Source organism: Bombina bombina, chromosome 1, assembly GCF_027579735.1.
Source record: "Bombina bombina isolate aBomBom1 chromosome 1, aBomBom1.pri, whole genome shotgun sequence".
Classification (NCBI taxonomy): Eukaryota; Metazoa; Chordata; class Amphibia; order Anura; family Bombinatoridae; genus Bombina; species Bombina bombina.
In genome coordinates this window covers 215432531-215456467 of record NC_069499.1, presented here as the reverse complement: position 1 = coordinate 215456467, position 23937 = coordinate 215432531, and the positions used below count along the sequence as shown (strand labels likewise).

At 38.8% G+C, this 23937-nt stretch overlaps 1 protein-coding gene across 1 annotated transcript in view; it reads right to left on the bottom strand.

Moving 5' to 3' along the window:
* PLEKHH1 (pleckstrin homology, MyTH4 and FERM domain containing H1) overlaps nt 1-23937 on the bottom strand; it is a 260142-nt gene that overhangs the window by 134948 nt on the left and 101257 nt on the right. The window contains exons 3-6 of the mRNA XM_053697836.1: nt 17362-17424; nt 13522-13671; nt 9773-9856; nt 1232-1313 (exon numbers count right to left, since the gene is read on the bottom strand). Coding sequence (XP_053553811.1) covers nt 1232-1313; nt 9773-9856; nt 13522-13671; nt 17362-17424 — 379 coding nt within the window. The remainder of the gene's footprint in view (nt 1-1231; nt 1314-9772; nt 9857-13521; nt 13672-17361; nt 17425-23937) is intronic.

The following is a 23937-nucleotide window of genomic DNA, read 5'->3' as shown; positions in this document are numbered from 1 at the left end:
GAGAACCAACAGTCACTGGTGCTGTTCGAAGGTCATAGCAAAAACAAAACAAAAAAAATGTAAATAAAGGCTATGTATACTGTAAAAAACTGCAGCGCAACAGCTTCTGAGTCCACATGATAACAGTGACACTTGAAAAAGAAAAAGTGTAAACACACTGGAGCCAAGACTTTTTTCTGAAATGGTCATGAATAGATTCAAGGAACCAATAAAATCTCATGCTACTGTACCCCATACTGAAAAGACTTCCTAAATACAATGGGCTGGGATATGTATAAACCCTTTGAGCTTGCAAAAGCATAACCAACATTTTTCAAACTGTTCCACTGTTCAGCTACTTGGTTATCACATGTAGGGCTTGCATATTTGGATGAAAAAGCTGAATATCAATCAGGAGGTCAGGACCTAGATGCAGAGTCCAGGATTTGTCTACAGACAGTCTCCCCAGCAGAAAGAAGGAAACATTGTAATAAAAGTTATTGTTTTTTGTGTCACTGATGTTTCCTAAAAACCTTAAAGGGACAGGAAATTTTCTTTTGTAATTCGGATAGAACATACAATTTCAATCAACTTTCCAATTTACTTATATTATCAAAGTTGCTTCATTCTCTTGTTATCCTTTGCTGAAGGAACACTGTCAGCTAGTTGAACACATCTAGTTAGCCAATCACAAAAGACAAATGTGTGCAGGAACCAAAATAGTAGCTAGCTCCCACTAGTGTAGGATATCTTCGTATTCTTTTTTAACAAGGGATATTAAAAGAACAAAGCACTTTTGAAAATAGAAGTGAATTTAAAAAAGTCTTAAAATTACATGCCCTACCTGAATCATGTAAGTTTAATTTTGACTTTCCAATCCCTTTACAAAAAGGGATTATATCAAACATTTTAACAAGGGCCCTGACAGAGTGAGTGGATGTTTTCTTACTTGTTCAAAGCTGTAAATCCCCACCTATGTCACAGAATCGATTTGACTATATGCAATGCTCTGATGTGTGAGCAACATAACAAAGCTCCAGTATTTAGTTTAGAGTATTCCAACAAGACAGAATTCAGCAGAAAGGTTAATTCACAAGCTCTTTGGCAACTCACCATTGTATGCTACATAGAAGTAGGAAAAACACACTCTCCAAAAATCTTAGAGATCTATTTTCAATCTCTATTCTTAAGGAAGCAGGGCTTTAAGATTATACTGGAAAATACAAAATTACACAAATATTTTAAATCTTACCCTGCAGGGCATCCTCAAGCACTTGCATCTGTTCCAGCTGCTTTTGATTGAAGAGTTTCAGCTGATAGTTCTCTATCTCCAACTAGAGCACAAAATGAAAACCATTTTTAGTGTGATTAGATTACACAGGGATTCCAGCATGTTAAGAAGTCACTCATAATGGTTTATACCAGGGTCAGTCAACCTAAGTACTAAAGGCTACGGTAAGGATCTCCTGTGCTTTCTTAACAGTCCTGTGCTATTACTCCACCTCTCCTTATTTGCAACACACTAAGAACTAGACATGTATTTGGAGGTTTGGGATACCTCTGAATGCAAAACAAGGTGGCCCTTTGTGCCGCTCTGCTATCTTCAGAGATAGGTTTATACTTGTAAAACAGCAACACACTAAACTCTGTGCAAATCCAGATTGCAGTGTGTTTCTGTTTCACAAGCATAATCAACAAATGTATAATAAAAATACAATGTAATAACATTTAGTTTGAATTTCAAATGAGCAGATTTTTTTAGACACATTTCAAAATTATTTCCATTCTCCCGAACCCCTGTATCATGTGACAGCCATCAGCCAATCAAAAAATACATATGCATTATGTATATACTGTGAACTCTTGGTCATGCATAGTAGGAGCTGGTGTATTGTGTGCATATATAAAGATTGTGCACATTTTGATAATAGAGGTAAACTGGAAACGTTTGTATGTTTGTTTGTTTTTTAATCCTGAAAGTTTAATCATTATTCTAGTGTCTCTTTAAGACTGCCGGGTAATTTTAACCTTCTCTTAAAAAGGGACTTGAAAACACAAATTTTGTCTTTCAGGATTTAGAAAGAGCATGCAATTTTCAACAACTTTCCAATTTACTTCTATGCTTACCTGATAAATGTATTTATTTCCGGATATGGTGAGTCCACAACGTCGTCATCAACTAGTGGGAATACCTCTCCTGTCCAGCAGGAGTCGGCAAAGAGCACCACAGCAAAGCTGTTAAATATCACTCCCCGTCCCATAATCCCCAGTCATTCGACCAAAGGGAAATGGAAAAGGAATAATACAAAGGTGTAGAGGTGCCTGTGGTTTAGTAAAAAAATAACTGTCTTAAATATAAGGGTGGGGTCATGGACTCACCATATCCGGAAATAAATAAATTTATCAGGTACACATACATTTTGTTTTCTTTCCCAAGATATGGTCCACGACATCATCAATTACTAGTGGAAACCAATACCCAAGCTAGAGGACACAGATGACTAGGTCCACATGTCTTTTCCATCCCTAAACAGAAGGCACCACTGCTTGAAGAACCTTCCTCCCAAAAGAGGCCTCAGCTGAGGCAAAAGTATCAAATTTATAAAAATATTAAAAAGTGTGCAGAGAGGACCAAGTTGCAGCCTTGCAAATCTGTTCCACAGAAGCTTCATTTTTGAAAGCCCAACAAGACGAGACAGCCCTAGTGGAAGAGCTGTAATTCTCTCAGGAGGCTTCCCAGCAGTCTCATAAGCAAAATGAATCATACTTCTCAACCAAAAGGAAAGAGAAGTAGCAGTAGACTTCTGACCCTTACGCTTTCCCGAGAAACAAACAAAAAGGGCAGAAGAATGGCGAAAATCCTTAGTCGCCTGTAAATAGAATTTTAAAGCATGCACTACATCTAATATGTAGGACCACCTTTTCTTCATGAAAGATAAGGAAAGGAGAATCATACTGCAAAGCCGAGAGTTCCAAAAATCTCCTTGCAGAAGAAAAAGCAACAAGAAACAAAACCTTACAAGATAACAATTTAATATCTAAGGAATGCATTGGCTCAAACGAAGCCTGCTGCAAAACCTCAAGAACAAGGTTAAGACTCCGAGGAGGAGTAACTGACTTAAACACAGGCTTGATCCTGACCAAGGCCTGACAAAAAGATTGAACATCTGGCACAACCGCCAAACGCTTATGCAACAAACTAGATAAAGCAGAAATCTGACCCTTAAGAGTACTGACTGACAAACCCTTCTCCAGACCTTCCTGGAGAAAAGACAAAATTCTAGGAATCCTAACCCTACTTTAAGAGTAGCCCTTAAATTCACACCAATAAAGGTATTTATACCATACCTTATGGTAAATTTTCAGAGTAACAGGCAGTTAGTTTCAGAGAAACGAGATTTGGATGGAAGAAAGGACACTGAATTAGAAGATTGTTCCTCAGAGGCAGCCTCCAAGGAGGCAGAGATGACATGTTTACTAGGTCTACATACCAGATCCTGCGCAGCCATGCTGAAGCTATTAGAATTACAGACACTCTCTCCTGTTTGATATGAGCAATGACTCGTGGAAGAAGAGCAAACGGAAGAAACAGATAAACTAGACCGAACCCCCAAGGCACCGCCAAAGCATCTATCAGAGCTGCCTGCGGATCTCTTGACCTTGAACCGTACCTTGGAAGCTTGGCGTTCTGCAGAGACGCCATCAGATCCAACTCCGGCACCCCCCACTTGAGGGTTAACCTGGAGAACACCTCCGGATGGAGAGCCCACTCCCCGGGATGAAAAGTCTGTCTGCTCAGGAAATCCGCCTCCCAGTTGTCTATCTGCCATCCACATTCCAGGAGTGGACAACAATTGTTAACTTCCTCCCACTGAATTATCCGTGCCACCTCCTTCATGGCTAAGAAACTCCAAGTTCCTCCCTGGTGGTTGATGTAAGCCACTGAGGTGATATTGTCTGACTGAAATCTTATAAAGCGGGCTAAAGCCAACTGAGGCCAAGTTTATAGAGAATTGTAAATCGCTCAACAAGATGTTTATGGGGAGAGCAGACTCTTCCCGACTCCATAACCCCATGCACCTTTAACAAGTCCCAGACTGCTCCCCAGCCTAGCAGGCTGGCATCCGTGGTCACGATCACCCAAGAAGGTCTCCGGAAGCATGTGCCCTGAGACAGATGTTCCTGAGAAAACCACAACAGAAGGGAGTCCCTCGTTAACACGTCTAGATCTATCCTCTGGGACAGATCCAAATAGTTTCCATTCCATTGCTTGAGCATGTATAATTGCAGAGCTCTTAAATGGAATCGAGCAAAGGGAATAATGTCCATAGAAGCGACCATCAACCCAATTACTTCCATACATTGGTCTACAGATGGCCGAACAGTAGACTGAAGAGGGGCAAGCAGAGAGAATTTTGCATTTCCTGACCTCAGTCAGAAAAACCTTCATAGATAGGGAATCCATTATAGTCCCTAAGAACACCACCCTTGTAGCTGGAACAAGGGAACTCTTTCCCAGAATAACTTTCCATCCGTGGGAACGTAGAAAAGACCACAAGATCTCTGTATGGGAGCTTGCTTGTTGAAATGTCGTCTACGTAAGACCACTGCAATGCCCCGAGACCTGATCCCTGCCAAAAGAGCCCCCAGAACCTTGGAAACAATTCTGGGAGCTGTAGCAAGGCCAAATGGAAGAGCCACAAACTGAAAATGTTTCTATAGAAAAACAAATCTCAGAAATTTGTGATGATCCCTGTGAATAGGGACATGAAGATATGCGTCCTTATGGTCTATGGTCTTCATGAACTGACCTTCCTGAACCAAAGAAAGAATGGATCGAATGGTCTCCATTTTGAAGGACGGCACCCTGAGAAATTTGTTTAGACACTTTAGGTCTAAAATGGGACGAAAAGTTCCCTCTTTCTTAGAAACCACAAACAGAATTGAATAGTATCCTAGACCCTGTTCCTTTACTGGAACAAGAACAATCACTCACAGAGAGAAAAATATCCTGAACGCAGTTCAAGAATGCCTCTCTTTTTACCTAATTTGCAGACAACCTTGAGAGGTGAAACCTGCCCCTGGGAGGGAGAAAATTTAATTCTATCCTGTAACCCTGAGAAACAATACCCACAGCCCAAGGCTCTGGGACATCTTGTAACCACTCCCAATAAAACAGGGAAAGTCTGCCCCCCACTTGATCCTACTCTGGACCGAGGGCCGACCCATCATACTCATTTAGACTCGGCTAAGGGTTTCTTAGATTGCTTCCCCTTGTTCAAGGACTGACTGGGTCTCCAAGAGGACTTAGAGTGCTCCTGTTTGGAAGCGGAAGAGGAAGGCTTTTGACCTTTGAAATTACAAAAAGAACGAAAATTACTTTGACGTCCCTAAAAATCTAATTTTCTTGTCTTGCAGTAGAAAAGATCCTTTTCCACCCGTAATTTCAGATATTATTTCTGCCAATCCAGGCCCAAACAAAGTCTTACTCTTGTAAGGAAGTGCCAAAAGCTTAGACTTGGAAGAAACATCAGCTGACCAAGACTTAAGCCACAAAGCCCTGCGAGCCAAGACAGAGAAACCAGACAGCTTGGCCCCCAATTTAATAACTTACATATTATCATCAGAAATAAAAGAATTGGCTAGCTTAAGAGCCATAATCCTATCCTGAATTTCCAACAAAGTTTCCTCTAAAATAGATTTAGATAAAGCATTGCAACAATAAGATGCTGCACTTGTCACTGTGGCAATACAAACTGCAGGTTGCCATTGAAGACCCTGATGCACATATATCTACTTCAAATATACCTCCAGCTTCTTATCTATTGGACCCTTAAAAGAGAAACTATCCTCTATAGGGATCGTAGTTCTCTTAGACAGAGAAGAAATAGCTCCTTCTACTTTAGGCACCGTGCACCAAAAATCCTTAATGGATTCAGCAATAGGAAACATCTTCTTAAAAACTGAAGACGGGCAGAAAGGAATCCCTGTTTTTTCCCATTCCTTCGCAATAATCTTCGTCACATGATCTGGAACAGGAAATACTTCCATAGAGGAAGAGACATCATAGAATCTATTAAGCTTACTAAATTTCTTAGGGTTAGCTACAACTGGAGAGTCAGAACCATCAAAAGTAGCTAAAGCCTTTAATAAAACATGAAGGTGTTCAAGCTTAAACCTTAAGCTTACTTCTTCCACCTCAGACAAAAGATTAACACTGTCAGAATCAGAGATTTCAGCCTTAGAAGGAACTGAGGTAACATCCTCCCTAGAATTATGAGGAAGATCAACCTGTATAGTAGCTGCTGTAACAGACACCTTACAATCTATTAAGTGTTTAGTTTTCCTCTTGCGCTTTCCTAAAACAGGAAAAGCAGATAAAGCTGCAGATACCACAGAGGATATCTGTGCAGCAAAATCTGCAGGCAAATATACCCCACCATGAGGTTGAGAGGAACCGCAGGGCACTGCATGTGATGCCATAGGGGCTTGGGACGTTTGAGGAGAAGGCTGCGGCACTGCCTGAACAGCATCATCCTGAGAGACATTAGGCTCATAAGGTTATAATTTTTCTTTACATTGTAGCTAAACAAGTAGTACAAAATTGCAAAGAAGAAACAATTTGCGCCTCTAAACATAATAAACATTTATTAAAAATAATATCATCATTATCCATGTCTATAGCTAAGAAAAATCAGCCCCAGTAAAAATAGGAAAAAAAAATTTGAATAAAGGACAACTGTCAATTTAAGAGAAACATAAAAACAAGAAATGTTATAAAAAAAAAAAACTAAAGCTTGACAACCTCTACACCTCAGCAGTACTGAGGTGCCTACAGCAACTCCAGGAGACTTAAAAAGGACACAGAGACTGACATGCAACTGCACATATACGGAGACAGACTGCAGCAACAACACAGACGCTGATCCGTTCTATATAACTGAAACACAAGGACATGACCAGCACATCCAAATCACATAGTGCCTGCATACGGCCTGTCAAATCCTATTTAAAGGATTACTGAATCACAAATAAAAACTGCAGAAAACACTTAATGATTCTTTTAAAAGTGAAAAGTCTCCTATACCTAGAATACAAAAAAGTACTTACCTGCAGTCTAGCTGTCCGGCAGGAAGACAGCTCACAAGGCATGAAAGGACACAAACTCCTTACAGAGACCTGTGGAAAAAAAGAAGGAACAGAGTAACCAACTCTGTCTTTCTATAGTTAGGGCAGCAAAATGTTAGGAATCAAAGTAAGCACCACCTTACAACTTCCTAACTGCTTAAAAGCCACCACTACTCTGCAGCAGAGATTGACGTGTACTACAGCTATACCCAAATCCTTGCTTGCAAGGAAAACTATCCCCATAAAGGATCTTATTTCTTCAGACACCAAACTTCACCACCTCCATTGACAGAGGCAAAGAGAATGACTGGAGATTATAGGAGGGGGAGTGATATTTAACAGCTTTACTGTGGTGCTCTTTGCCGCCTCCAGCTGGACAGGAGAGATATTCCCACTAGTAATTGATGACGTCATGGACTTACCATATCTTAGGAAAGAAAGCATATCTAAATAGGCTCAGTAGCTGCTAATTGGTGGCTGCATATAGATTGGCTTACCTACGTACATTTATATTTCGTCAGCAAAGGATATCTAAAGAATTAAGCAAGTTAAAATTGGAATGCAGTTTAAAACTGTATTCTCTATCTAAATCATGAAAGAAAAGTTTTTGGGTTTCATATCCCTTTAAGTGATGTATTATGGAATAAATTGTTGCTACAAGGCTATAAACATATGGCTGAAGTTTGTTTTAGACCGATGTCCCTTAGGGGCTACAAATTGCAATTGAAGAATTTTCAGTTTATTAGATGTTTTTATATAGACACATTTATTTACCTTTGTTAATTAGAAGTCTTACTTATAATGTCTTAGCTTATACCAAAGGAATGTGAGCAACAGAAACACACAAGAAGATAGGATGAAACCCAGGAAAGCTGCAAAGTCTGAAAGAAAAAGAAAATGGGAGGACAAAGAACAGGAAAGGAAAGGACACACATGGGAGGATTGAGTAACATAGAATAGCAGAATAATGAGAACGTAAAAATGTATTTCTTCACCTGTCTTTCTAAAGAAAACATTACACTGATAGGGCAAAAAGTAGTCTAGAAGCTAAGGTTGGTCTCACACGCTTAGAGGGAGGGACAGAAGACATGGCCTAATTCTCTCTGGACTGGTAAAAAAAAATAATAAAAGACAAAATGTTTAGCTTGAAAGATTTTCTCTCACTATACAGGATTTGCTGTTGAGCTTTTGCTAAATCAGTCCTTAGTCTCAGAAGTGGTGGCTAATGATGGGAGGTTCTGTGATGGCTCAAGAGATTTGCAACATTTTCAAAATACTTAGGTTATATCTTTTTATGTCCATCCTCCCTAGAGAAGGGACACACAAACCCTTTTATAACAATAGCAACTAAAAAAAAAACAATTAAATATATGTTTCAATATTGTTTCATAAAGAAGCTACATGGCTCCAGTATATTATGTTAAAATATGTTGTTGTTTTTTGTTAAAAACACCCACCATGTTTATTTAACTCTAATGATTGCACCTTCTAACACCCCTGGCTGATGTTGGAGTATACAGATAGGATGACTGGTGTGTGTGCACTGGGCATGTGTGTAGGGCACAAATCAGATCCTCTGTTTGCTCTGTGATAAGCAAAAGTGGTTGGCAGAAAACACCAATTTAGTATTGTTGTTACAAACATATATACTAAAAAAATGTAATACATTATTCAGGGGAAAACAAAACAAATGCTGTTATCTTAAGCTGTTTCTAGTCCTCAGATTTACACATAGTATTCGTGCATTTCCTGTGAGGTACCCACATAAATCACACATTTACATAACTTAAGTTTGAGGAAACTCCAAAACATAAAGGAAATGTAAATTTTTGCATTTAATACGGTTTTTTGTTGTTGTTGTCATTTTCTATAGATACTTAGTACAACAGCAGGAGAGCAAATTCTTAAAGGGACGGTCTACATCAGAATTTGTATTGTTTACAAAAGATAGATAATCCCTTTGTTACGCATTCCCCGGTTTTGCATATTCAACACAGTTATATTAATACACTCTTTACCTCCATGATTACCTTGTATCTAAGCTTCTGCAGACTGCCTTATTTAATTTCTTTTGACGGACTGCATTTTAGCCAATCAGTGCTCACGAGCAAATATCTACCTGGGCATGTGACCCCACATTTGAAAAAAGGGGAAAATCATCCTGCCCTATATTAGTGATTACTTTTCCATGCCAGGGTGTTTTTTTAGAACCCAGAGCACCCTAAATATGTCCACAAAACAGGTGATTGCTTTTTTATGGTAATTACCTAGTGCCAAGAGGTCTAATAGCCCTCATTTGAAGAGGGTGATCTCCTTTTTGAAAATAAGGAATACAAAAATGCTTGACATATAAACAAGGCTAGAATGTTCAAAACCCATCTATTTGCCCTAGAAAGAAATCAAAGCTCAAGAAAATGTGAGCAGTAAAGAGACTATATCCAGTGGGATATTCCAACGACTATTGTTGGAACGACAAGTATTTTTATCCAATGGAACAAAAATAAACAATATACACTAAGAAACTAGGCGTGGGTGTGACTGTGACAATCACAGTGAGTAAATTAAGATAACAATAAAGCTGATTTGGACATATATTATGAATGATTACGGGTTAAATAACAATAATTGGGTATCTTCATTTTCGACAAATGAAAATTAGACCTACCTCCTTTAGCTTAATTGTTACCCATTCTTTAATTTTTGCAGCTTTCTCCTCAATAACCTTTGCTTCCTGAGATCTGAGGTTCATCTGCAGTTTACAAAAAGAACATTACATGAAATAGAGCAAAATATTGTAAGATAGAATATTTAAGCTGAACCTAACAGTTTTTACATTTAAATCAAATGCAATTTCAATGCTACAGGTGTTTTTTTTTCTTCTTTTCATTTTTTTGTTGAACTGCTTTGATAATCCAAGATGGCTGCTAATGCAACTCAACAAATTGGGGCGGATTTCATAAGCAGCGGATGCTGCTTTATACGCCCGTAGTTTCTGGATCACCGGAAGCGGCAGTTAAGAAGCATCGGTCGAAAGACCGCTGCTCCATAACTTGTCCGCCACCTTTAAGGACTGCAATAATCCCGATCCAACCGTGATGATTGACACCACTTGCAGGGGACGGCATTGCACAAGCATTTCACAAGAAATGCTTGTGCAATGTTAAATGACGACAGTTTTCCGGCCGGCATTCATTAAATTTACCCCTTTGTTCCAAATCTGCAGCCATTTCTAAACTCTCATTGTGTTCAGTGTAAGAAAGCTAACAGCTATGGAAAAACATCATGCAAGAAATAAAAAATATATATTATAAATATATTTCTATATACATATATAAACACACAAATACATGCACACATATGTAGACACACACAAACTTTATGGCCAAAAACAGACACCTGACCATCGCACCTATGACCTTGTTGGAGATCCAATTCAATGGACATTAATATGGAGTTGCCCTCTGCCTTCGCCACCACTCTTCGAGGAAGGCTTTACACAAGATTTTGGAGTGTGTCTGATGGAATTTGTACTCATTAAGCCAAAAGAGCATTTGTGAGGTCAGACACTGATGTTGGGCAACACAGTCTGGTTCACAAATGAACAAAGGTGTTCAATGGGGTTGAGGTCAGGGCTCTGTAGAGGCCATTAGAGTTCCTTTGCACCAAAAATGTAAAACAATGTCTTCATGGATCTCGCATTGTGCCCAGGGGAACAATCATGCTGGAACAGGAGAGGCCTTCCTCACTGTTTCCACAAAGTTGGAAGTACTCAGTTGTATAAAATGTATTTATATCCTGTAACATTAAGACCCTTCACTGGAATGAAGTGGCCTAACACAAACCCTGAAAAACAGCCCCAGACTATTATCCCTCCTCCACCAAACTTTACAGAAGGCACTATGCATTCCAATAGGTATAACTCTCCTGGCATCCACCACACCATATTCCTCCAGAATGTGAGGTAGTGAAGCATGATTAATCACATCAGAGAACATGTTTCCACTGCTCAAAAGTCCAGTGGAGGTGTGAGATACACCACTCAAGGCGACTCTTGGCATTGCACATGTTGATTTGAGTCTTGTGTACCCCTTGTGTACAGCTACTTGCCCATGGAAACCCATTTCATGAAACTCCCAAAGCACAGTTCTTGTAATTAACACATGATTTGGGCTAACATTTTATTAAATCAGGAAACCATTACATTTATAAACATTGGAAGTAAGCATGTGTTTGAAAAAGTCCAAAATACTTTTGGGTAGTTTGGGTAAGGCTGTTAAATTTGCTAAATAAAAAAAACAACAAATAAAATTGATCAATGTTACGTTTATTAGAGCATATAACTTTTTCCACTACTTACTGTGGAACTCAATGTGCTTAACCCTCACAAACCGGTTAAACAAAGTCACGCGTGGAAGTGACAGAGAACTCCTGGTGTGCTGATCGTCAACGCCAATAACAGCTATGTTCAGTACAAAAATACAAATATATGACAACACATGAAGTAGGAGATGACTCATTACCACTTGGTCTGTACTAAAGCAGCATGAATTATCATTAAGGAAGCCAAAAAGTTCAACATTAAAAAAAAGCATTCTGGCTTCTCTTGGCTCCTACAATTGCTCAAAATAGGAAGTCACCATTATGATATACAAAAATAATAACTATTAGGTGGGCTGAGAGCATAGGTAAATATAAATGTTAGATGCAAGGGGTCTTATAGTGAAATGCTGAAGCAAGAAGGGGGAAGTGAAGAATAAAAACTTGAGAGCAAGGTTTGATTCCATAAAAGAAAAATGCAAATGTGACAAGTTTATTTTCCACCAGTCTAGGAAGGATCATTGAATGGCTACAAGTATGATCATGGGGCTAAAAATAATCCTTTCTAATTATTTATCCAAGGGATATGGAACAGGCAGTGAGATATTCCTTGCAGGACAAAATCTTAAACAATTACTCTGGAGCTACATGATCCTATGACAATAAAAATGTTGTGAAAGTATTTGACTGAGCCAGAACAACAAGACAGACACTCTTGCAAGTGAAGCAGGGCCTAGTTTGTCCTGAGTTTTAGCATAGTCATAGAAAAAGAACCCACTATCATCCTTGCACTGGGTATCCCTTACTCCTCCACAACAACTGACCATATGATGGCTGGTATCAGCAGTGACAACCCAGCTGTTGGAGTTGGAGGCCTACTATGACTTGTGAAAGGGAGGACAAGGAGTTGTGAAACATATCTACAAGTACATTGTTGAAAGAAATTACGTTGCCGCTACAGGTGAACGCTTTATACAGGTCCAGAGTATAAAAGTACAAAAATTTAGATGGACCATGCCGCCCTACCCCAAAAAAGTTTTTTTTGAATGTTTAAACTGCAACCTTGTGTTCCCCTTACTTTATACAACTTACATGTTCCACTATGATCACATGGAAATGTTATCATGTGCTATGGATTGTATAATAGTGTGTCATTTTCTCTCGCTTCTGTGTGTAAATAACATTTATTGCCACAAGTATCATTACGTATTTGGTTGATTACACTAAATTATAAAAAAAATAGTTTTTGCAAACATTGCAATGAAGCCTTTATTTCCTATGCCAAAAAACTTGCCAAAGAATAAAACATACAGAAATATGAGGGGGTGAATCAAATTGTATTTTACTCTTCAAAAAGGTATACACTTGTGGATAAGTTGATTTGAAAGTATAAAGAAATGCTCTCACAAAAATAAAAAGAACACCCATTGGAAAGAAAAGGATGGAGAGTGAATCTCATGGAGATGGATCTATGAAATCTTGGAAACATACAGTATCTGAGACATATATGGCAAGGTTTCTGTGTCTTCCTGAGGATCAGAGCAAAAACACTGGGAACAAAATAAAAAACATTATTTGGAAAAAAAATGAAGGTAGCTATCTAGGCACTTCTGGTCATGGAAAGGAAAAAAATTGCATTTTGTAGCTATGAGGTGTTAGCTATTTTATTATTACACCCTATACAATGTGTGCTGTCCTTGAAATTAAAGCTCAACAGATTTGGGAAAAGCTCTCTGACATGACCCTTGCTTTTCCTTTGCAAGGAACACAAAGGGGTCAGAGAGAAAGAATTAGTAGGTAACCGCAGGGTCCATCATTTTTGCAGTATGGATCAGAAAGGGGTCAGAGACAAGTAGAGTAATTCCCATGAACTAGAAAATATAAGAGAACAATAGCCTTCTGCAAGCCCCAAAAAATGGCGGAGATTGAAGCAGATGTTGGGATTGGGTTCTACAGTTGTTTGAAGTTTATGCCTTTCTCCAAGTAGCAGTTATGAATTCATTCTCTCCTGCTTCATCTGCTGTCACCATAAACTTGTGAGAAATAATAGATTTCTATATTTAAATCATTCATTTCACTACATGACACAATTAATACCTGCTTCTCTAACAAAGATTCCAGCCTCTGAATGAGATCTTCCTTCTCTTGGACAATGATGGTCAGCTCTTGGTACCTTTTATAAAAAGCGTTTTCTGATTCACCTGTCTTTATATTAGCAAGCTTGAGTTTTTCTTCCATTACTCTGACCTACAAGGCAAATATGCATATTGTCAATAAAAGTATAAGCATTTCAACTTACCCACATCACTTAAAGGGACACTGTACCCAAAAATGTTCTTTTGTGATTCAGATTGAGCATGACATTTTAAGCAACTTTCTAATTTACTCCTATTATCAAATTTTCTTCATTCTCTTGGTATCTTTATTTGAAATGCAAGAATTTAAGTTTAGATGCCGGCCCATTTTTGGTGAACAACCTGGGTTGTCCTTGCTGATTGGTGGATACATTCATCCACCAATAAAAAAGTGCTGTCCAGAGTACTGAAACCAAAAAAAAAGCTTAGATGCCTTCTTTTTCAAATAATGATAGCAAGAGAACGAAGAAAAATTGATAATAGGAGTAAATTAGAAAGTTGCTTAAAATTGCATGCTCTTTCTGAATTACAAAAGAAAAAATTTGGGTTCAGTGTCCCTTTAAGAATGATCCATCACAAGAAGAAATATTATAATCTCAAAAAGCAAAAAGATGCCTCAAATATGTGGTGTTGAAGAGCTAATGTGTTATCTCATCAGTATTAAGTTAATAAAAAATCTTCCCAAGACTCTTACAAGGGAGCATTGCAATGAAGCTTCAGACCATAGTTTTAAATTATTAATTTAGAATACTAAATAGTTATATACTGTATAAACTTTGTTTTGGACAGGCTGATTCACAATCTACATTTTTATTAATTTATTCCAAATGCATACAAAGCACTTAATAAATTATAAATGTAATTATGTATATTGTTAGAAATATATACTAAAATCAATGTAAGGTTTCAACAGTCTTCTATCTGCCCAAAAGTAAATGAATCATGTAAATTATTTGTCATTGATGACAACTACATTGCAGCTAAATTATCACAATTACTTATTTGAAAGTGGGGGATTGTGTTGCTCTTCGTGTCTAGTGATGTAGGCGCAATCACCAATTCTCACATATCATCTGCATCCTAAATATGAACTTTTATTTGAGAGAGGAGCTTCCCTTTGTTTTAAATGTGGTTTGATTTCCATGTCTATCTTAGACTATAAAGGGGAGGGGATAGAACTGTTTACCAACTGCTCCCCGGTGCCTGGAGCAGGGATAGGCACAGACAAAGGCTGTGGCAGACATTTTCCAAAGTACAGACCTTAGTGAAGGACACCAAGGTACATTTGAAATTCAAAACATTAATTTTATAGTTCTGGGTGTTATTATACTGATGCAGATACCACTGATACTATAACCAGCCCTCCTCTGGCTATACCCATGAGCCAGTGTCACTACTGTGTCATTATAGTGCTGGGTGTTATTAAACTGATGCAGATACCACTGATCCTATAACCAGCCCTCCTCTGGCTATACCCATGTGCCAGTGTCACTACTGTGTCATTATATAGTGCTGGGTGTTATTATACTGATGCAGATACCACTGATCCTATAACCAGCCCTCCTCCGGCTATACTTATGTGCCAGTGTCACTACTGTGTCATTATATAGTGCTGGGTGTTATTATACTGATGCAGATACCACTGATCCTATAACCAGCCCTCCTCTGGCTATACCCATGTGCCAGTGTCACTACTGTGTCATTATATAGCACTGGGTGTTATTATACTGATGCAGATACCACTGATCCTATAACCAGCCCTCCTCCGGCTATACTTATGTGCCAGTGTCACTACTGTGTCATTATATAGTGCTGGGTGTTATTATACTGATGCAGATACCACTGACCCTATAACCAGCCCTCCTCTGGCTATACCCAGGAGTCAGTGTCACTACTGTGTCATTATATAGCGCTGGGTGTTATTATACTGATGCAGATACCACGGATTCTATAACCAGCCCTCCTCCGGCTATACCCATGAGCCAGTGTCACTACTGTGTCATTATATAGCGCTGGGTGTTATTATACTGATGCAGATACCACTGATCCTATAACCAGCCCTCCTCTGGCTATACCCAGGAGTCAGTGTCACTACTGTGTCATTATATAGTGCTGGGTGTTATTATACTGATGCAGATACCACTGATCCTATAACCAGCCCTCCTCTGGCTATACCCAGAAGTCAGTGTCACTACTGTGTCATTATATAGTGCTGGGTGTTATTATACTGATGCAGATACCACTGATCCTATAACCAGCCCTCCTCTGTCTATACCCATGAGCCAGTGTCACTACTGTGTCTTTATATAGAGCTGGGTGTTATTATACTGATGCAGATACCACTGACCCCATAACCAGCCCTTGTCTGGCTATACCCATGAGCCAGTGTCACTACTGTGTCTTTGTATAGTGCTGGGTGTTATTATACAGATGCAGATACACATCCAGAATTTCACTTAGGCTTTCTTTATTCTGTAACTTATCACCCAACATCGCAAGCAGTCTCTTGACAAGCCACTAACTTTATTCACACCACATATTTTTTTTTATTCCTTTTATTTAAATCAGAAAGAAAATATATAATAAGGTTGTGGTGGACACTGCAAGGGCTAGTCACAGACACCAGTGCCCGTGTACGGACACCTTGCCTATCCCTCGCATGGAGTTGCAGTTGATCATTATTTTTACAGCAAACCCTTACACCTTATAGAGGAGAACACAAAACAAATTTTCACTTAAATCCCAACAAAAGCTTATCAACCTCTATCTAATGACACCACTGCCCCACAAGACGGTTTTCATACCTAATGAGATATTCCATTTGTCTCCAACTCAGAACAAACACTGTAACTACTGTTATTATTTTACAAACCACCCATTTTTGAATTGGTCCTCTGATTTACACTCTATATTAATGTCATACCTACACACTAATGTAATACATTATTGGCTTTCATTTATTTATTTTTTTGTTATCAATTTTATCACTCAAGTCTCAAAACGTCAGTTCAATCAAGATAGAAGCTTGAGGCTGATCTACCTGCTCTATCATTCATCAACTGCAGGTTTAATAGTTAAAATTATCTAAATACCACCCATATGTTTAAAGCAAAGTCCATAGAATATTATCTTCATCACACACTTAACTGTAAAAAAAAGTACAAAACGCAGCATAAACAAATGTATAAGAAAGCACAAAAACAAGAACACTGTTTGTATTATGACGTAAGAATCTGAAACTTCATGTGCCAAACATCCCAACCTGCAAAAACTAATTTCAGGGAGGTGGCTTCACCCGCTACTGCGCCACCACAACACCCCACCTCCCAGTTATATATTGGACACCTGGAAACCCTAAATAAGATAGAGACTTATCATTAAAGTAAAAAAAAAGTAGCTTTATTGCACAACCACATACAACAAATCTATTTTCCAGTGATCGTACGCTTGTTGAATACTTAAATATTTTTGAATACGAAGTTTAATTACGTGCAGTAAATAAGATGGTATTTGTGCTTTATTTTCTTAAAATCAGTGGGGGCTTTTTGGTTACTGGTGCACGCTTGTCCCGGCAACTAAAGGCATTCTTTAAAGAAACACTTTTCCGGATTTGGGCTACATTGGATCATGGTACTTGGAGTTTCAGCAAGATTGCATTCCATTTGCTGGCTTCAGGGAGGCGCTATTACAATCAGGGAGACTCCCTGAACTTCAGGGAGAGTTGGGATGTCTGATGTGCAATTCATGTCCTGTTCATATGGGTCAGAAATACTCAAGTTACACAAGTATAGACGGACAGTACCTGTTTTTCTGCACTCTCTGCTCGCTGCTCTGCTTCATATACACTCTGTTCCAGCTCTTGCATCTACACAAAGACAAACAGACCATGTAACATTAGTCCTAGTTCACCACACATCTTCTTTGCCGTACAGTGTGATTTACAATTTTCTGATAAGCAAGAAATATTATATACACTATATTGCCAAAAGTATGTTAACACCTGATAATCACACCTATATGAGCTTGCTAGATATGCCATTCCAAAACCATGGGTATTAACTATAAGTTGCCCCCCCGCCTTGTGGTTATAACAGGCGCAACTCTTCTGAGAAAGCTTTTCACAAGATTTTTTTAAATAATGCTATAATCTTCATTCATTTTAAGCCCTATCAACTTCATGACAAGCTACTATTGATAACCTTTATTCGGATTCATACTAACAAAATATACTGAATATATGCAAATAGTGCTCCTGTTTTAGAGGCGATGTTACCATATGTATAAATGTGAAAGATTCATGTGATATTAATATATAATTATTGTCATCAATGTTGTTCACATTTAATAAAAAATGTTAGAAAATTGAAATAGATAACAAATCCCCCAAATCTTAAAAGGGACAGGAAACCCCAAAATTGTATTTCATGATTTGGATAGAACACACAATTTTAAACAACTTTTCAAATTACTTCTAATATCAAATTTGCTTCAGTCTCTTGTTATCCTTTGTTGAAGGAACATTATTGCACTACTGGCAGCTAGCTGAACACATCTAGATAGCTAATCACAACAGACAAATGTGAGTAGGCAGTGCCTACTAGGCACCAACCAGCAGCTAGCTCCCACTAGATTAGAATATGGGCGTATTACTTTTTAACAAAGGATACCAAGAGAACAAAGCATATTTAAAATAGAAGTGAATTTAAAACCGTCTTAAAATAAATGCTCTACCTGAATCATGATAATTTAATTTTGACTTTCCTATCCCTTTAAGTTCATGCTAAATTCTCACTCAAATACAAAAAATGCATAAACATGTAAATTCCCAACATCAACTCACATTTTTATTTTTATTTTTTATTTAAAAAATCTGAATTTCCTGCAGTTAAAATGAAACACCCCTGGAAAGGTACATAATTATTTAGTTTGCTTTTTATGGAAATAGAGAACACAACCCTAGTCTATTACACTTCAGTAAAGTACCCTAACTGCAAGTGAACGCATTTTTCATCCACTTAAAGGGCCACTAACCCCAAAATCTTTCTTTCATGATTCAGATAGAGAATAGAAATTTAAACAACATTACAATTTACTTCCATTATTTATTTTGCTTCATTTTTTAGATATCCTTAGTTGAAGAAAAAGCAATGCACATGGTGAGCCAATCACACAAGGCTTCTATGTGCAGCAACCAATCAGCAGCTACTGAGCATATCTAGATATGCTTTTCAGCAAAGAATATCAAGAGAATAAAACAAATTAGATAATATAAGTAAATTAGAAAGATGTTTAAAATTGCATTCTCTTTCTAAATCATAAAAGAAAAAATGTGGGTGTCATGTCCCTTTAAGCACCTCTGTTACACCTCAAGAGTTTATGTGCTGCAAAATCAGTGATGAAAGGGACAACGCTAACTTTCTTTGTACAGTGATTCTTTTATTGGACTAAGAACTTCTATTTCATCTGAGTAAGTAAAATAATAAAGCTATGACAAACTACATACACTATATAGCAGAAAGGGCAAGTTACTGGTTACCTATTAGTCTCTATTTTTGGTACATTAAATAGATAAGTGAAATTTGCTTATACCTCCCCCAACCCCTGAGCTCATTACACCTGATGACTTATTAAGGGCATTAGAAATGAACTAATAGGTTACCTTGGAACTGCAAATATAACTCTTAACTGTCCATGAAGGTCAACCTTTTTTTTATTACCAGTAGCTATATTCAAAATATAAGTGGCTACTGGAGCTGGTTTTAGATAATGTAGCAGAGTGTGCCAGATATTGATTACTCATCGGCCCATACTTTGGCAAATTAAAAGGGACAGTACACACCTTATAATTATAAGAGGTGTGTGCATTCTTGCAACAAACTAACCCACGGGGCAAGTCTGAAAATATTTTGAATGTAGAAGGCGCAGGTAGCCACTGTCACTAGGATAGCAAAATATCTTTTTATTTTTAAGTTCTTATCTTATAATCTCTGCTGAACAGATATAGTGCAGGGTTAGCATCTTAGAATTGTAAAACGTTTACTATTCAGGATTAAATTACAGTACAAGGGAACAAAATAAATAATAAAAAGCATATTACTTTTTTCCCCTTTTTCTTCACAAAATAAAACATTGTATATTAAAATCTTATATTAACTGTTCCTTTAAATGTTTCAGTGAGATCTACTTCACTTATACTTCCCCCAATCCAAGAGCTTGTTACAGCTGATGACTTATTAACTAGCCATACAGAATCCATAATGCTGCCACAACTTTTTTGCCACTTATAATATTCAAACTAAAACTGACTGACTAACTACTAGCTCTGCATAAAGGTATTTAAAAAATAATTTATAAAAACTGAAATATGTGCAGCTATGAATGGTCCACAACCGGACTTTTTTATTGCAGTTTGGAAGGCAGCACTGAGGATAGGATATTTGCTATACTATTCTGCTGTAGACAAAGCGGAGTTGGCCCGGCTTGTAGAGGTATTTCTGTGTGCACTCAGCTGTGTTTGAGAGATCATTTCCCTTCACCTTTCTCATAACCTTTTCCTACAAAGCAGATACCTTCACAGCCCTCTCCAAGGAAACCTCTGAACCATTTGATCTTGCACATCACTATTGTGCAGAAATACAGCACAAGGTTTGTTGCAATCCAGTAACACCAGAGGGAAAAATACAGGTGTAAAAAAACCTGGATCCAATTTATTTATACAGGATTTACACAGAGAACATTAAAGGGACACTGAACCCAAATTTTTTTGTGTGTGATTCAGATAGAGCATGCAATTTTAAGCAACTTTCTAATTTACTCCTATTTATCAATGTTTCTTCGTTCTCTTGCTATCTTTATATGAAAAAGAAGACATCTAAACTTTTTTTCTTGGTTCAGAACGCTGGACAGCAGTTTTTGATTGGTGGATGAATTTATCCACCAATCAGCAAGGACAACCTAGGTTGTTCACCAAAAATGGTCCGGCATCTAAACTTACATTCTTGCATTTCAAATAAAGATACCAAGAGAATAAAGAACATTTGCTAATAGGAGTAAATTAGAAAGTTGATTAAAATGTCATGCTCTATCTGAATCACGAAAGAAAAAATTTGGGTTCAGTGTCCCTTTAAACAACATGTAATGCTGTGTCGTCCCCTAAATTGTAGTGGAAAACATAATTTATGCTTACCTGATAAATTTATTTCTCTTGTAGTGTATTCAGTCCACGGATCATCCATTACTTATGGGATATATTCCCTTCCCAACAGGAAGTTGCAAGAGGATCACCCAAAGCAGAGCTGCTATATAGCTCCTCCCCTCACATGTCATATCCAGTCATTCGACCAAAACAAGACAAGAAAGGAGAAACCATAGGGAGCAGTGGTGACTGGAGTTTTAATTAAAATTTAGATCTGCCTTAAAAAAGACAGGGCGGGCCGTGGACTGAATACACTACAAGAGAAATAAATTTATCAGGTAAGCATAAATTATGTTTTCTCTTGTTAAGTGTATTCAGTCCACGGATCATCCATTACTTATGGGATACCAATACCAAAGCTAAAGTACACGGATGATGGGAGGGACAAGGCAGGAACTTAAACGGAAGGAACCACTGCCTGTAGAACCTTTCTCCCAAAAACAGCCTCCGAAGAAGCAAAAGTGTCAAATTTGTAAAATTTTGAAAAAGTGTGAAGCGAAGACCAAGTTGCAGCCTTGCAAATCTGTTCAACAGAGGCCTCATTCTTAAAGGCCCAGGTGGAAGCCACAGCTCTAGTGGAATGAGCTGTAATTCTTTCAGGGGGCTGCTGTCCAGCAGTCTCATAGGCTAAACGTATTATGCTACGAAGCCAAAAGGAGAGAGAGGTTGCTGAAGCTTTTGGACCTCTCCTCTGTCCAGAGTACACGACAAACAGGGAAGAAGTTTGACGAAAATCTTTAATTGCCTGTAAATAGAACTTCAGGGCACGGACTACGTCCAGATTATGCAAAAGTCGTTCCTTCTTTGAAGAAGGATTAGGACATAATGATGGAACAACAATCTCCTGATTGATATTCCTGTTAGAAACTACCTTAGGTAAAAACCCAGGTTTAGTACGCAGAACTACCTTGTCTGAATGGAAAATCAGATAAGGAGAATCACAATGTAAGGCAGATAACTCAGACTCTTCGAGCCGAGGAAATAGCCATCAAAAACAGAACTTTCCAAGATGAAAGCTTAATATCAATGGAATGAAGGGGTTCAAACGGAACTTTAAGAACCAAGTTTAAGCTCCACGGAGGAGCAACAGTCTTAAACACAGGCATAATCCTAGCCAAAGCCTGACAAAAAGCCTGGACGTCTGGAACTTCTGCCAGACGTTTGTGTAAGAGAATAGACAGAGCAGAAATCTGTCCCTTTAACGAACTAGCAGATAAGCCCTTTTCTAAACCCTCTTGTAGAAAGGACAATATCCTAGGAATCCTAACTTTACTCCATGAGTAACTCTTGGATTCGCACCAATATAAATATTTACGCCATATCTTATGGTAAATTTTTCTGGTAACAGGCTTCTGTGCCTGTATTAAGGTATCAATAACTGACTCAGAGAAGCCATGCTTTGATAGGATCAAGCGTTCAATCTCCATGCAGTCAGCCTCAGAGAAATTAGATTTGGATGGTTGAAAGGACCTTGTATTAGAAGGTCCTGCCTCAGAGGCAGAGACCATGGTGGACAGGACGACATGTCCACTAGGTCTGCATACCAGGTCCTGCGTGGCCATGCAGGCGCTATCAGAATCACTGATGCTCTCACCTGTTTGATCTTGGCAATCAGTCGAGGTAGCAGCGGAAATGGTGGAAACACATAAGCCATGTTGAAAACCCAAGGGGCTGCCAGAGCATCTATCAGCGCTGCTCCCGGGTCCCTGGACCTGGATCCGTAACAAGGAAGCTTGGCGTTCTGGCGAGACGCCATGAGATCCAGTTCTGGTTTGCCCCAACGATGAATCAGTTGAGCGAAGACCTCCGGATGAAGTTCCCACTCCCCCGGACGAAAAGTCTGGCGACTTAGAAAATCCGCCTCCCAGTTCTCCACGCCTGGGATGTAGATCGCTGACAGGTGGCAAGAGTGAGACTCTGCCCAGCGAATTATCTTTGAGACTTCCAACATCGCTAGGGAACTCCTGGTTCCCCCTTGATGGTTGATGTAGGCCACAGTCGTGATGTTGTCCGACTGAAATCTGATGAACCTCAGTGTTGCTAACTGAGGCCAAGCTAGAAGAGCATTGAATATTGCTCTCAACTCCAGGATATTTATTGGGAGGAGTTTCTCCTCCTGAGTCCATAATCCCTGAGCCTTCAGGGAGTTCCTGACTGCGCCCCAACCTAGAAGGCTGGCATCTGTTGTTACAATTGTCCAATCTGGCCTGCGAAAGGTCATCCTCTTGGACAGATGGACCAGAGAAAGCCACCAGAGAAGAGAATCTCTGTTCTCTTGATCCAGATTTAGTAGAGGGGACAAATCTGAGTAATCCCCATTCCACTGATTTAGCATGCATAATTGCAGAGGTCTGAGATGCAGGCGCGCAAATGGTACTATGTCCATTGCCGCTACCATTAAGCCGATTACTTCCATGCACTGAGCTACTGACGGGCGTGGAATGGAATGAAGGACACGGCAAGCATTCAGAAGCTTTGATAACCTGGACTCCGTCAGGTAAATCTTCATCTCTATAGAATCTATAAGAGTCCCCAGAAAGGGAACTCTTGTGAGTGGTAATAGAGAACTCTTTTCTACGTTCACCTTCCACCCATGCGACCTCAAAAATGCCAGAACTATCTCTGTATGAGACTTGGCAATTTGAAAACTTGACGCTTGTATCAGAATGTCGTCTAGGTACGGAGCCACCGCTATGCCTCGCGGTCTTAGCACCGCTAGAAGTGAGCCCAGAACCTTTGTAAAAATTCTCGGGGCCGTAGCTACAAACTGGTAATGCCTGTCTAGAAAGGCAAATCTTAGGTACCGATAATGATCTTTGTGAATCGGTATATGAAGGTAGGCATCCTTTAAGTCTACTGTGGTCATGTATTGACCCTCTTGGATCATGGGTAGGATGGTTCGAATAGTTTCCATTTTGAATGATGGAACTCTTAGGAATTTGTTTAAGATTTTTAGGTCCAAGATTGGTCTGAAGGTTCCCTCTTTCTTGGGAACCACAAACAGATTTGAGTAAAAACCTTGCCCTTGTTCCGTCCGCGGAACTGGGTGGATCACCCCCATTACTAAGAGGTCTTGTACACAGCGTAGAAATGTCTCTTTCTTTATTTGGTTTGCTGATAACCTTGAAAGATGAAATCTCCCTTGTGGAGGAGACGCTTTGAAGTCCAGAAGATATCCCTGAG